This window comes from Danio aesculapii, chromosome 10 (genome assembly GCF_903798145.1).
Source record: "Danio aesculapii chromosome 10, fDanAes4.1, whole genome shotgun sequence".
NCBI lineage: Eukaryota > Metazoa > Chordata > Actinopteri > Cypriniformes > Danionidae > Danio > Danio aesculapii.
Genome location: NC_079444.1, coordinates 202,109 through 214,608, shown reverse-complemented (window position 1 = coordinate 214,608; position 12,500 = coordinate 202,109). Strand labels below are relative to the sequence as shown.

Here is a 12,500-nt window from a genome sequence, read left to right as displayed (position 1 = left end):
GGCGCGGGGATGTAACGGGGCTGTTTATTCGCTCGCTCCGCTCGGGCGCCAGTCAGTTCGCAGGCCCGGGCTGCTACCGTCCGGTTAGCCGCGGTGTCGACAGCTCAGCGCGACCGATTCACGGACGATCCGTTCGCTCAGCGCTGCTCACCGTGACTCCAGACGGCCCGGGTGGCGAACTGTCATTCTTTGAGCTCGGTGCGGCTCTTCGTTCTGTGTGTGTGTGCGAGAGTGAGTGTGTGTGTGAGAGTGTGTGCGTGTGTATATGTGTGTGTTTGTGTTGTGTAGTTAGCTGCTAGGCTAACGCGAGCCAGTGTTTTGACAGCTTTGATTCTCGTCATGTGCGCGAAACTGATTTACGGCGTCAAACTCGTGGAGGTGTCGGAGACCGGAGCGCTGACGGCGGACACAACCTTGACCGAGTCCGGGCTGCTCCACTCCAATCCACCGCGGCTCGGGCTGGTCGTGTATTGTGCTCTGTGATTGTGTTTACTCGGCGTGCGGGATCCGTGACACCCTGAGCGTGTGTGTGTGTGTGTGTGTGTGTGTGTGTGTGTGTGTTGTGGTGTGCAGTGATGACCGATCTGTGCTCGGATGAATGCGGTCAGTCCGCACTGCTAAACTGTGGACTGATTTCACCACAGATCTTCACCAATGGTTGTGCAAGTTGAAGATCAACTCAACCATCTGAAAACACGGCAAGACCCTGCGGAGACCTCAGGGCTGTTCTCACCTGGAAACCACTCGCGAGTCGCTTCAGGTACACACACACACTCACACATACACACTCACTCACTCACGCAGGTAAGCGTACAGTATGTGCCGCTCACACATGTGTGTGTGTGTGTGTGTCTGTCTGTGGTGTTGTTGCAGTGGGCTGTGGTTTGCAGATGGACTCCCCTGTCACAATGATATGAGATTTGTCAGGAGACGATGCATACAGGTGAGCAGAACACACCGCGCTCAGGGTCACTCTCGTGTGTGTGTGTGTGTGTGTGTGTGTGTGTGTGTGGCTCTCCATCATATGATACAGCAGTGTTTAGAGAGGGACCAGGGGCTCTATTTAGGGCAGGCGACGTGCTGCTCGGTTATACACGTTTAGAAATGTAGGCCGGGGTCCCGCGGCAGCTCCTGTCTCCTGGGTCAGCATCGCAGGCCCCGTTTCTCACACAGACTGATTCCGGGTCCCTCACCCCAGAGCCTTTCTGTCAGCAAATACTGTGTTAAACTGTGCTGGGAAATGTGTCAAAGTGCAATTCAATTTCATGCCTCTTACCCGTTTTCCTATTGGACGGAGCCTCGCAGCTTTGCCCTAGCAACAAAAGTGGGTTATTTGCATACCCTTTCCTGATTGGCTGCCGCTTTAGCCGTCTGGCCAATGGCGCGCCATCTTCCTGGTGGTAGGCTATGGTAATGAGGCACTGTTGCTGGGCTTGAGAGCGCTGGTTACCAGTGTGAATGTGCTGCATTGTGTTTGCTGGTGAGAGACGCTGATAAATGACGACTTAATGATCTGCAGAACTCCTGCTCGCCGCAGACGCGCACATTTCCAAACATCACATCCGTCAGGCGGCTCGCAGATCCTCCTGATGGGGCTGTAATTTGCTGGATGGGTGCTGCTGAAGCGCTCAGCTGTTGTCTAGACGCCTGTAGTGTCAGATCATTGGTCGGTGTGTTCACTGGGGCTACAGGTCTGTCACTGCGAGCCGAGCACGGGCCTTATTCACGGGCTTTCTGTGTTTACAGTTTGACACAGCAGCCCCTTCTCTCTCTCTGTGTGTGTGTGAGAGATCCTGATGCTGAGTCATAAACACACACACACTTGATCAGCTCTGATTAGACTGTGTGTGTGTGTGTGTGTGTGTGTGTGCGTGTGCATTTGAAGGATGCTAACACGTGTCTTGTGACAAAAGCACAGTCTGCCATTTTGGTGTGAGTGTTTTGGGATGTTCTGTAACCTGATCGGCTCTCGTTTCACTGCTGCTTAAATGTCCAGGGCAGACTGATGTTCATGTGTGTGTGTGTGTTGCAGGAGGAGAGACCTCAGCATGCAAACCCTCCTCTGTCCGGCTGGCCCCCTCGTTTTCTTTCCACTCGGCTGGTGTGCAGATGGATGCGCAGACGCCCCATTCTCACCCGCCGTTCAGTGATGCTCACCCGCAGGGCGCCGCTGACCAATCAGCTGCTGCGCTGCCCTACAACCCGCAGGCCCCGCAGCCCAGCGCCACCCAGGTACACACACTCACACTCACGCACAGGCTTACAGTAAGTGCACATCTGGTACTGATGGACACTGTTGTGTGTGTGTGTTGCAGGTAACCGCTGATATGGTGATGCTGCAGAGGCGGATGCCTCAGTGTTTCCGGGATCCAGCGACGGCACCCTTAAGAAAACTCTCCATCGAGCTGATCAAAACATACAAACACATCAATGAGGTGTGGAGCTGTTCCTCTAGCGACACACACTGACGCACAGCTAGAGTAATGCCGAATATACGACGCACTCGTCATCAGGATGAGGCCGATTCAGCTGTTAATCTACAGGACTACAGTGTTGTTATTAGGGATCCGCGACACTGAGAAAGTGTGTGTGATGTTGTTGACTATGGTGATAACGATATTTCTCACGATATGACCGTGCCCTGTTTTTATGAGCTGTGTGTTTAAATCATTTACTTATCTAATGATATTAAATCAAACATGTCATTTATTCTAAATGAGACTAAATAACCATGGAGCTGCACTCATGTAGTGTTTAAAGCACTGAGGGACTCAAAACCGCCGCTCATATTCTGACTCTCATTGGCTGATGTCATTTTCCTCGTCTAGACTCCGCCCATAAGTGTTTATTTTCAGCTTCCAGCCAATAGCAGAACAGCAACAGCTGGGGGGCAGGGCTAAAGATAGCGCAGCTCCATCTGATTGGTCAAATTTAGATAAACACCAATACATGAATAAATGTAATTAATAACACATGACATATATTGCTCACACTGTTATCATAATGAGGATTATATTGTGCAGCCCTGAGTGTTATTGAGCTCAGTTTAGTGTGTATGTGTGTGTGTGTGTGTGTGTTGAGTACAGTAGATGTTGACTCCACACCTCACGCGTCTGCTCTCTCACAGGTTTACTATGCAAAAAAGAAGCGTCGTCACCAACAGGGTCAGGGCGAGGACTCCAGCAACAAGAAGGAGAGGAAGATTTATAACGACGGCTACGACGACGACAACTTTGACTACATCGTTAAAAACGGCGAGAAGTGGATGGACCGATATGAGATCGACTCTTTAATAGGAAAAGGCTCATTCGGGCAGGTCAGCACCTCGCTTCTCCTGAAGACACGTCTGCTCTTCTTCTACTGCTGATCAGACTGAGACGGCTGTGTTTGTCTCCCTCTGCTGGCAGGTGGTGAAGGCGTACGATCGCGTGGAGCAGGAGTGGGTCGCCATCAAGATCATCAAGAATAAAAAGGCCTTCCTGAATCAGGCTCAGATCGAAGTGCGCCTGCTGGAGCTGATGAACAAACACGACACCGAGATGAAGTACTACATCGGTATGTGTGTCTGTGTCTTCACTGTGGCCCCTATTCAGAGCTTCTGTGCTCATCCCAAACCTGGAAAGATCCGGGCTGCGTTTCACTAAAGCTTCACTGTTGCTCCGTTAGTGACGGCGGCTTTATCAACTACTGTTTACGATGCTTTTGGGAAACACAGCCCACGACATTTCCATATACTGTATCCAAAACCCCCCCTATACCCTCATTCCCTATAGTATAGTGCACTTGAAGGAGTGAATAGGTCGAGTGAGTGAACTGGAGCACTACTGAGTGACTGATGGGGTGTGTGTAGGTTGTGTTTAGCTGAATCCCTCAGACGGGGTATATCTTCATCTTCTCTGTCAGACCCTGGTGTAGATATTTAACACTCGCTCTATTGGTAATCAAACAAAGACTATTGATTCTGTCAGGTAAACGAAGCTTCTTTCAGTTATCTTTAAACTATACACTGATAGCATTGTGCTTTAGATGCTGGACAGATGTGGACATTCTCATACGCCATGCTCAACTCTCATGGTCAGGGCCGGATTAAGAACATATTGGGCTATAGCAAACCCAAGGGCCCTGTTTATCATATCGCCTCACCATCAAAAGTAACCATTCCCCGCATCATGACACAAATTAATTCATCAGCCAATCCCCGTCTCGCGGACCCTGGCCTAGCCCTTATGTGCACCTGCCCTGCTCATAGTGCATTATGGGTATTTTCTGTTGAGTGTGCGTGGGCTGTAGGCTTATTATTGCTGTGCATTGTGGGATTGATTGAGTGAGTGCTCTTGCTAATGTCCACTATGGTTTCAGACACCTCTAGAAATGGCTGCTCCCTCAATAGTGCACTATTAAGGGTATAGTGGTGATTTCAGTCTTGTATTAAACTCTATCTGGTCGTCCTTCAGGTCTTCATGTACAGATCATTTGCTCATTTCTGTAGGGTTTCTGTGCTCCACCTGTTTGCATTAACTGTAGTCTTGACTGGTAGCCAGTAGCTGTGTTTCCAGTAAACCCCACCCAGTGCTGTCCTGTTAGCGCTGTGTGCTGTGGCGGACCCTCAGCTGCTGAATTGTTAGCTCTTTTCACATCTGATGACAGCATGGTAAGATGATCATGGAAGTGCAACATTGGGCTGGATGTGTGTGTATTTATCAAGCAAAGACTGCTGTTATTAATATCTCTCTGTTATTCTGAAGCTCAGTGAAGTAGTGGCAGTATTCTCCTACATTGATCTGATAAACCAGAGAGGCAGTGTGTGATCTCTGCATCTGTACCGCTGCAAGTCAACGATCTGCATTTCCACAACACTTTAGGTCACATATCACGATGTTAACAAACCATTAACTAACACTACTAGCGTAATAAACGACTAATTAGCTGCTTATTAATCAGTAAGGTTGGCTAGGATTAGGGAATAAGGTCATGCTTTATAACAGCTAATGAACAGTTAACGTCTTGGCATGATTGCTGCCCTAAACTCAAGTGTTCCCGTATCCCTCCGCCAGAGTAACGCAGGCCTGATCTGAGCTTCCTCAGCTGTTGTTCATGTCCTCGATCAGTGAAAGCCTCTCTGTTGTGTTGTTGTCTGTGGCTGTCGTTTGATCCAGTGTTCAGAGGAACCCAGGGCTCTATTTAGGGCAGACGCCGTGCTGCTGGTCAACTATAAATGTTTAAAAATATAGGCCAGGGTCAGCGGTGCGGGACGCGCTGACTTCTGTCTGTCTGCAGCTCGTCAGTCATCGAGTGTGTTCTCCATCAGGCCATGCTAATGTCCACACTGAAATGCATTCCTGAAGAGCACAGTCTGAACACACATGAGGAGAAGCACCACTGGCCACCGAGATGAGCTGCTGTGCACTGATCTGGGGCCTGTTCCATGATTCTGGCTGAACTTAGAAGATAGGATTAGGATCAGTGGTGTCTGCAGAATAGGTGGATCTGGGATCTAGTTTCAGAGGGTCAGAGGAGCGCCTGGGTCCGGCTGCAGTGGATCTCCACAGTGTTTTCTAGATTATAGATCATGCTACGGCTAGTCGTGTGTTACACTCGGTGCTGGTGTTACATGCTGGGGCTCAGGCCTGCAAGATGTTGGAAAAACCTGCACTGCAATGCTTAGGTTTTCTGTGATGTATACTGCCATGTTTACAAGTTATCTTGAATAGCTGTGTTTGGAGATGTGTATATAAGTTCAGATTGATCAGTTCAGATTGATCAGGATTTATGAATCCCTTTACAAGCATAAATAGAGCAGAGCAAATCTACAGATGAAGGAGTCTAACAGTATCAGAGATGATCCGATGTACAGTAAAGCTGTGTAGTCTTCATTGTAGAAACATTAAATACACTTCATCCTTGTTAAAGCTACAAGCGTAATATATCCTTGTGCCCAAATCCTTCATCTGAACACAGGCCCAACACACACCATTAATAAACCTTCACTTTACTTCACACACTGATATCGATGCTGAAACTATATATTATGCAGACGATTAATCGAAAAGAAACACACAGCCTACAAATAAACCCTTGTTTATTTAGTTGTTAAAATCCTGACTATTTCTCCTTTAATAAGGCATTACAGCGTGTGGACAGACTGAGTGCTTGGAGGAATAAGAGTGCGTGAGTGTCTCCTACATCAGGCTAACCCCAGTCTGTTGCTCTTTTATTTGGCATATGGCGGGAACAGCAGCGTTTCAAAGCCCCGCCCTCATCCATCAGTCACATTTTCTCTTCAACAAATCAGATTGAGCGAACGCAGACAAACTAATATATATATATATATAATCATAATTACAAGATTAAAACGTGTAGAATATAGAAATAAGGCAAATGTGTTGATTAACCACTAATGGTGTGCATGCATTCTGCAGCCAGTGTAGACTAGTCATTGAGTCCTCTCTGAGCATGTAGTAAAGTTCATTTGAGTTGTTTAGATTAAAGAATCTAATGTTTGCTGTTTCTCTCAGTCTAGCGGCTGCACACGCCGTCAGCTGTGGAACCAAGCGTAAAGTAGTCTTTAATAAAAGAGTAATGCAAAAACGCACACAAGCTTTAGCAATCGAAAGCAAAAGCTGAATCCCAGACATTGTATGAGGTATAGAAACCTGGACCGGACCAACGTCTCTGTGGGCAAAGCTGTGGGGGTGCTGACAGGTCTCGCTCTCAGAGAAGAGTTCTGCTTCTTATTGGATCGTGGATGTTTGGTTATATTGGACGGAGACAAAGAAGTGTAAAAGGATGTTAATAATAGTAATAAAAAATAATTAAAGTGTCACTAAATATACTTGTGCAGCTGTTAGAATACCTGTGCGGCCCACCCAAGTGAAGTCTGTGTGTGGGAAGCACTGTATATAATAGTAAATATTGAATTGAATGATGTTTTGTCAAATCTTTAGATTGCTTGCAAGAAATGCTGGTTATTTCCCCAGTGGGTTATTTTCCCATTGGGTTATTTCCCCAGTGGGTTATTTTCTACTTTTGACAATAAAATCTTTTTGTAGATAAACTTGAGTATTTTCCCAAGATGACGTCAGTTTCGAGCAGTCTGTGCTTTGATTTGTTTCATGAAGAACTGAAGCTTGCTCTCACTATAAAAGACCTTTAATAGTCCAGATTGAGTTCAGTCATATTCACCGTTCACCTGTGAGAGGAACAAAAGCATAATTACATTAAAAATGAATGTGTGTTCAGTAATCAAAGTAAAGCGTTTCATTACTGCAGGTTTTAGCCTGGTCTTACTGGTTTGCCGCTGTGTTTTGTCCTGTAGTTCACCTGAAACGCCACTTCATGTTCCGGAACCACCTGTGTCTGGTGTTCGAGATGCTGTCCTATAACCTGTACGATCTGCTGAGGAACACCAACTTCCGCGGCGTGTCCCTGAACCTGACGCGTAAGTTCGCCCAGCAGCTGTGCACCGCGCTGCTGTTCCTGGCCACGCCGGAGCTCAGCATCATCCACTGTGACCTCAAGCCTGAAAACATCCTGCTCTGCAACCCCAAGAGATCCGCCATCAAGATCGTGGACTTCGGGAGCTCCTGCCAGCTGGGCCAGCGGGTGAGACACACTGAGACGCCACCATCATCTGAACACGCTCACAGTAACCCGTTCATCACAGACATTCATTTAGGCCTTGAGCTGATGGACAATACATAAATAAAGGACACCGTTTCATATTAAACACACACTCTGGGACTTACTAAAATAGAGTTTACAAAGAATATAAAATAAAGACACATCAACAAGACAGCACTTATAAATAAACTGATTAAACACAAAGATATGTGCAGTTTTAATGGATATATGGATATAACCCTGCCAATACAGCATCACACAAGCAGCATATAATAATACAGCTGCATTACACTAGCCGTTCAGTAAACTAAGCGGATGACGTAAGTCTGGAGGGAGCTCAATAAAAGCCGGCTGTCATATTTCATAGATGTATACACTAGATGTCGTCTACACTGTTGTTGTCTATGGACTACATGCACAGCTAGTGTTTTTCAGCCAACAATGAACATCCGGTGAAAGCTTTTATGTGGCTATTTTCAGTTTCATAAGTTCTTTTTACAGCATCCATGTTGTAATGTAGTTAAATATAATCAGTTAAATATACTTGGGCATCCATTTGGTTGTTAAAGCGTAAAAAGAGATGAAGGAGCGTTTAAACGCAGGCGGCTCCGTCATTAGCAGCGGGCTAGTGCAGAAATCCCAGTGAAAATACTGGGGTAAAATTAATTTCCATATTTTAAAGACATGGCGTGGAACAATATGATTTAATGCAGTGCTTGTTTGGTCTGATACCCACTTTATATCGCATCTCAGCCAGGCAGTGGAGATCGCTGTTTTTTTTGTTTAGGAAATTAGATCTTAAATGCAGCGAGTTTGTATGGGATGGCAATTAACCGGAAGCCCCCTGGGGTTGACTGACTGACATTAAAAGTCCCTGTGCATATACCCCATTGGAAGGAATGTGTCAATAGAGCCGCCATCTTGTTACAGGGTAGCGCTCCTTTAAAATGAATGTTGGGACCGAGGTGCAGTGGCGGACTGGCCATCGCGAGCCATAGATATATACGTACATCCTCACATATACACAGTTTTCCTGGTGGTCCGTATGCAAATATTTTTTAAGTTCCGAGAATCTTAATTTGACATCACTTTTCACATCACACTTCATGCAGTTTTCTCCTGTTTCTGTTTGTTTGTTTTCTGTTTGCCCGTTACTACAGCCGTACGCAGAGTCCAGCATCAGCACATTGGCTTTGGTCTTGACTAAGTGCGGTTGAATAACGTTTGTCCTGGGCTCGGTGTGTCCTAGGCTTTAAAGGACTTGTCACACACTACACCCGCGTTCGTCTTCTCTCTCTGCCATTCTGATGCTCATGCAGACTAATGGTTTTCACCGTTAATAATTATGAAGGCTATCGATTAGATGTTTGAGTCCTACATTGATCTGTAATTATTGTAGTTGAGAAATTTGAGTCTGCACCCTAAAAAACCTGTGTTTGTGTTTGACTGCTGTTTATCGTGCTCCGTGTGTCCACAGATATACCAGTACATCCAGAGTCGCTTCTACCGCTCGCCCGAGGTCCTGCTGGGGATGCCGTACGATCTGGCCATAGACATGTGGTCTCTAGGCTGTATCCTGGTGGAGATGCACACCGGAGAACCGCTCTTCAGCGGCGCTAATGAGGTGAGTTCTGGAAACACTGCGTCCTGCAGCTGGTCACAGCGTATAGTTAGTCTGATCATCTCTCTGCATCTAAGCTCACACTGAGCCTCTGTTGATCAGCCTGTAAACCTACTAATCAGAAATTGTAATCATGGTTTAATGGACATTTAATTGGTAAATTAGTGTAATAAACTACCAAACAGTAGCTATCACAAGTGCACAACTGCACTGCATTCCCCATCAGGACGCAGCATAATCACTCGCGCGGGAGAATTTCACTTGCACAATCCAAAATAAATAAGAATCCAACCCCAGCACCAAATAGCTCCTCCCCTTCATCATTAGCCCCTCCCCTTCTATCATTAGCCCTTCATCATTAGCCTCCTGCCTTACTAAAGCTGTTAGCATTGAGTGTATGAAGTGTCCAACATTACACCCTTCTTTATTATCGGTTGAATACGAGCATCACCCAGACACCTGCAGTGCACTTATTCTCTCTACACTTGTGTGAGTTTTCAGTCTGATAGCTATACCTGTACTCTATCTGCAACAAAATGGCCCAGAATAGTGCAGAAGTATGTGATTTGGGATTTTGGCACCTGATATCGTGCTATAGGGCAAGTGAAGGTCTTCCCATGGCTCCTGATGATGAGCGTTGGTTTGTTTGTTTGCAGGTTGATCAGATGAATAAGATCGTGGAGGTGTTGGGTGTTCCTCCCAGTCATATCCTGGAGCAGGCGCCTAAAGCCAGGAAGTTCTTTGAGAAGATGCCGGACAGCATGTGGTGCGCCAAGAAGACCAAAGACGGCAAAAGGGTGCGCTTCTGTGCTGTTTCTGTGTTCAGCTGGATCTGTGTGTGTTTCAGTGTGTGTGATTCTGTGTTCTCTCTCTCTCTCTGTGTGTGTGTGTGTGTGTGTGTGTGTGCGCAGTATAAGCCTGCAGGCTCCCGGAAGCTGCACAGTATTCTGGGCGTGGAGGCGGGCGGCCCCGGTGGGCGCAGATCCGGAGAGTCGGGTCACGCTGTTGCAGACTACCTGAAGTTCAAGGACCTGATCCTGCGGATGCTGGACTACGACCCCAAGACACGCATCCAGCCGTACTACGCTCTGCAGCACAGCTTCTTCAAGAAGACTGCAGACGAGGGCACCAACACCAGCAGCAGTGTGTCCACCAGCCCCGCGCTGGAGCAGTCGCAGTCCTCCGGGACCACCTCCAGCACCTCCTCCAGTTCAGGTCAGAGCACACACACACAGAGGGCTGGGCCACATGATGGGTGTTGATCTTGGACGATTAGAAAGTCTCCACCATCTTCTGAGGAAATCATCTCTCTGTACAGTGCTCATTTTACCCTGCCGCCTCTGTACAACATAGCTAATGTACAGCTACTGTACAACACGGCATAAATCACACCCAATATTAGCTCTTAATAATATTGATCACAGGTTAAAAACGGCTTTATATAGCAGTGGCCTCATGGTTAGAGAGTTCAGATCCAAAGGTCCCAGGTTTGAGTCCCAGCATCAGCAGGGGTTGGTGGGGATAGTCAAAAAATATTCACCTCAGTACCATGGCTGAGGCCATTCCCTGGAGCACAGCACCGAACCCCCACTGCACCCCGGGCAGCCCACTGCTCTGGGTGTGTGTTCATGGGTGTAAGTCACTTTGGATAAGAGCGTCTGCTAAATGCATAGATGTGTTTTTGTGCCTTGACTTCCTCCTTGTCATCCTGGTCTGAGTCTGTTTGTGTGTATGTGCCTGCAGGAGGCTCGTCTGGAACCAGCACCAGCGGCCGTGCCCGCTCAGACCCCACACATCAGCACCGGCACAGCGGAGGAGGACACTTCAGTGCTGCGGTGGGCATGGACTGCCACAACCTCTGCCCACAGGTGACACACACACACACACACACACACACACACACACACACACACAGCCTGTAGGTTTATGTCAGGCTTCTGTTTCTGATGGCTGATTCCGACACGCTCTCTCTGTTAGTCTCATCAGCTCAACTGGGAATAAATGAATGAAGCGCAGATCAGCTGTGGGTTTCTGCTCATTCTCACTGCTGATCTGAGATTCACTCTTTACAGTCACAGATTAATGATCTTAGTCACATTAAAGGAATAGATCACCCCAAAATTCAGTCAGTGTTTCCTCAGGAGGAGGAGATGCTGTGTCTGTGAGCGGGGATGACCTTATGGACTCAGGAGCTGAACATGGAGCATTCACAGTGCCTTTAATATACGAACCAAACTACTTGCTTTGCTGTTGTGGCAGTGAGAGAACTACTCCACAGTGGAGCATTAGAGAGTCAACAGCTGTGTTAATATGGTCAAATGATCAGGGTTTTCACTGAATAAGTCTGGCTTTGCTTCTAAATAGGGCACTTTTTCCCACAGCGGAGAGTTTTTCATCTTTCTTAGCCTCCCTGTTGTATTTTACATGACATTCAAACACCATTGGAGTAAACAATGGATCAATTCACATTTTTATTGTGAAGTGCAGTGGTGACATGTATATTAATCTGTGTGTGTGTGTCTGTGTGTCTGTGTGTCTGTGTGTGTCTGTGTCTCGTCCTCCTCAGGCAAGACAGGCGTTTGTGCCGGCGCTGGGCTGGGTTGGAGATGGACTCCAGCAGGCGTCAGGAGAGACTCATCCTGTCCAGGAGACCACCTTCCATGTGCCACCACACCAGCCCAAAGCCCTGCACCCCCACCAACACCACCACCATCACCACCACCACCCGCCACCACACGGACAGGGCCCCGCCCGGCCCCGACCCCGGCTCTACTCTCCGTCCCACAGCGCCTCCACGCAGGACTCGATGGAGGTGACGCACGGACACCTGTCCATGACCTCGCTGTCTTCCTCCGCCTCGTCCTCCTCCACCTCCTCCTCCTCTACCGGGAACCATCACTACGCCTACCAGAGCCGCCCGCTGCCCCACGGCCTGGGCTTCGGCCACAGCGGCAGCATGACTCTGGGCCTGGGTGCCTTCTCCAACCCACGGCAGGAGACTGGCGTGGCAGGCGTGGGTCTGCGGCCGGGTCTGGAGCGCGAGGAGTCCCCGATGGCGGGCGTGTGTGTGCAGCAGAGCTCCGTGGCTAGCTCCTGACCCGCCTGAGGAGACCGATTCACGCGCGCGTCCATACTGGAGCTGAGTGGAGCCGGAGCTAAGCGGAGCCAGCGCTCCTGCGGCCATGGACGTTAGCTTCGGTCTGCAGCTCTGATGCTGCCGGAGCCCAGCGCTCGCCCGCCGCAGCGTTTCTTCTTCATG

At 48.2% G+C, this 12,500-nt stretch overlaps 2 protein-coding genes across 2 annotated transcripts in view; one reads left to right on the top strand and one right to left on the bottom strand.

Moving 5' to 3' along the window:
* vps26c (VPS26 endosomal protein sorting factor C) overlaps positions 1–485 on the bottom strand; it is a 6,736-nt gene extending 6,251 nt beyond the window's left edge. The window contains exon 1 of the mRNA XM_056466500.1: positions 414–485. The gene's annotated coding sequence lies outside the window, so the exon portion shown is untranslated. The remainder of the gene's footprint in view (positions 1–413) is intronic.
* The window catches only part of dyrk1aa (dual-specificity tyrosine-(Y)-phosphorylation regulated kinase 1A, a), a 13,337-nt gene that overhangs the window by 521 nt on the left and 316 nt on the right, over positions 1–12,500 (top strand). Inside the window, exons 2-13 of the mRNA XM_056466499.1 lie at positions 645–760; positions 874–943; positions 2,033–2,232; positions 2,316–2,435; positions 3,128–3,316; positions 3,408–3,555; positions 7,316–7,602; positions 9,098–9,244; positions 9,898–10,038; positions 10,153–10,456; positions 10,985–11,109; positions 11,808–12,500. The exon at positions 11,808–12,500 is cut by the window's right edge and continues 316 nt beyond it. Of these exons, the coding sequence (XP_056322474.1) occupies positions 934–943; positions 2,033–2,232; positions 2,316–2,435; positions 3,128–3,316; positions 3,408–3,555; positions 7,316–7,602; positions 9,098–9,244; positions 9,898–10,038; positions 10,153–10,456; positions 10,985–11,109; positions 11,808–12,338 (2,202 nt within the window). The 5' untranslated portion in view covers positions 645–760; positions 874–933 and the 3' untranslated portion in view covers positions 12,339–12,500. The remainder of the gene's footprint in view (positions 1–644; positions 761–873; positions 944–2,032; positions 2,233–2,315; positions 2,436–3,127; positions 3,317–3,407; positions 3,556–7,315; positions 7,603–9,097; positions 9,245–9,897; positions 10,039–10,152; positions 10,457–10,984; positions 11,110–11,807) is intronic.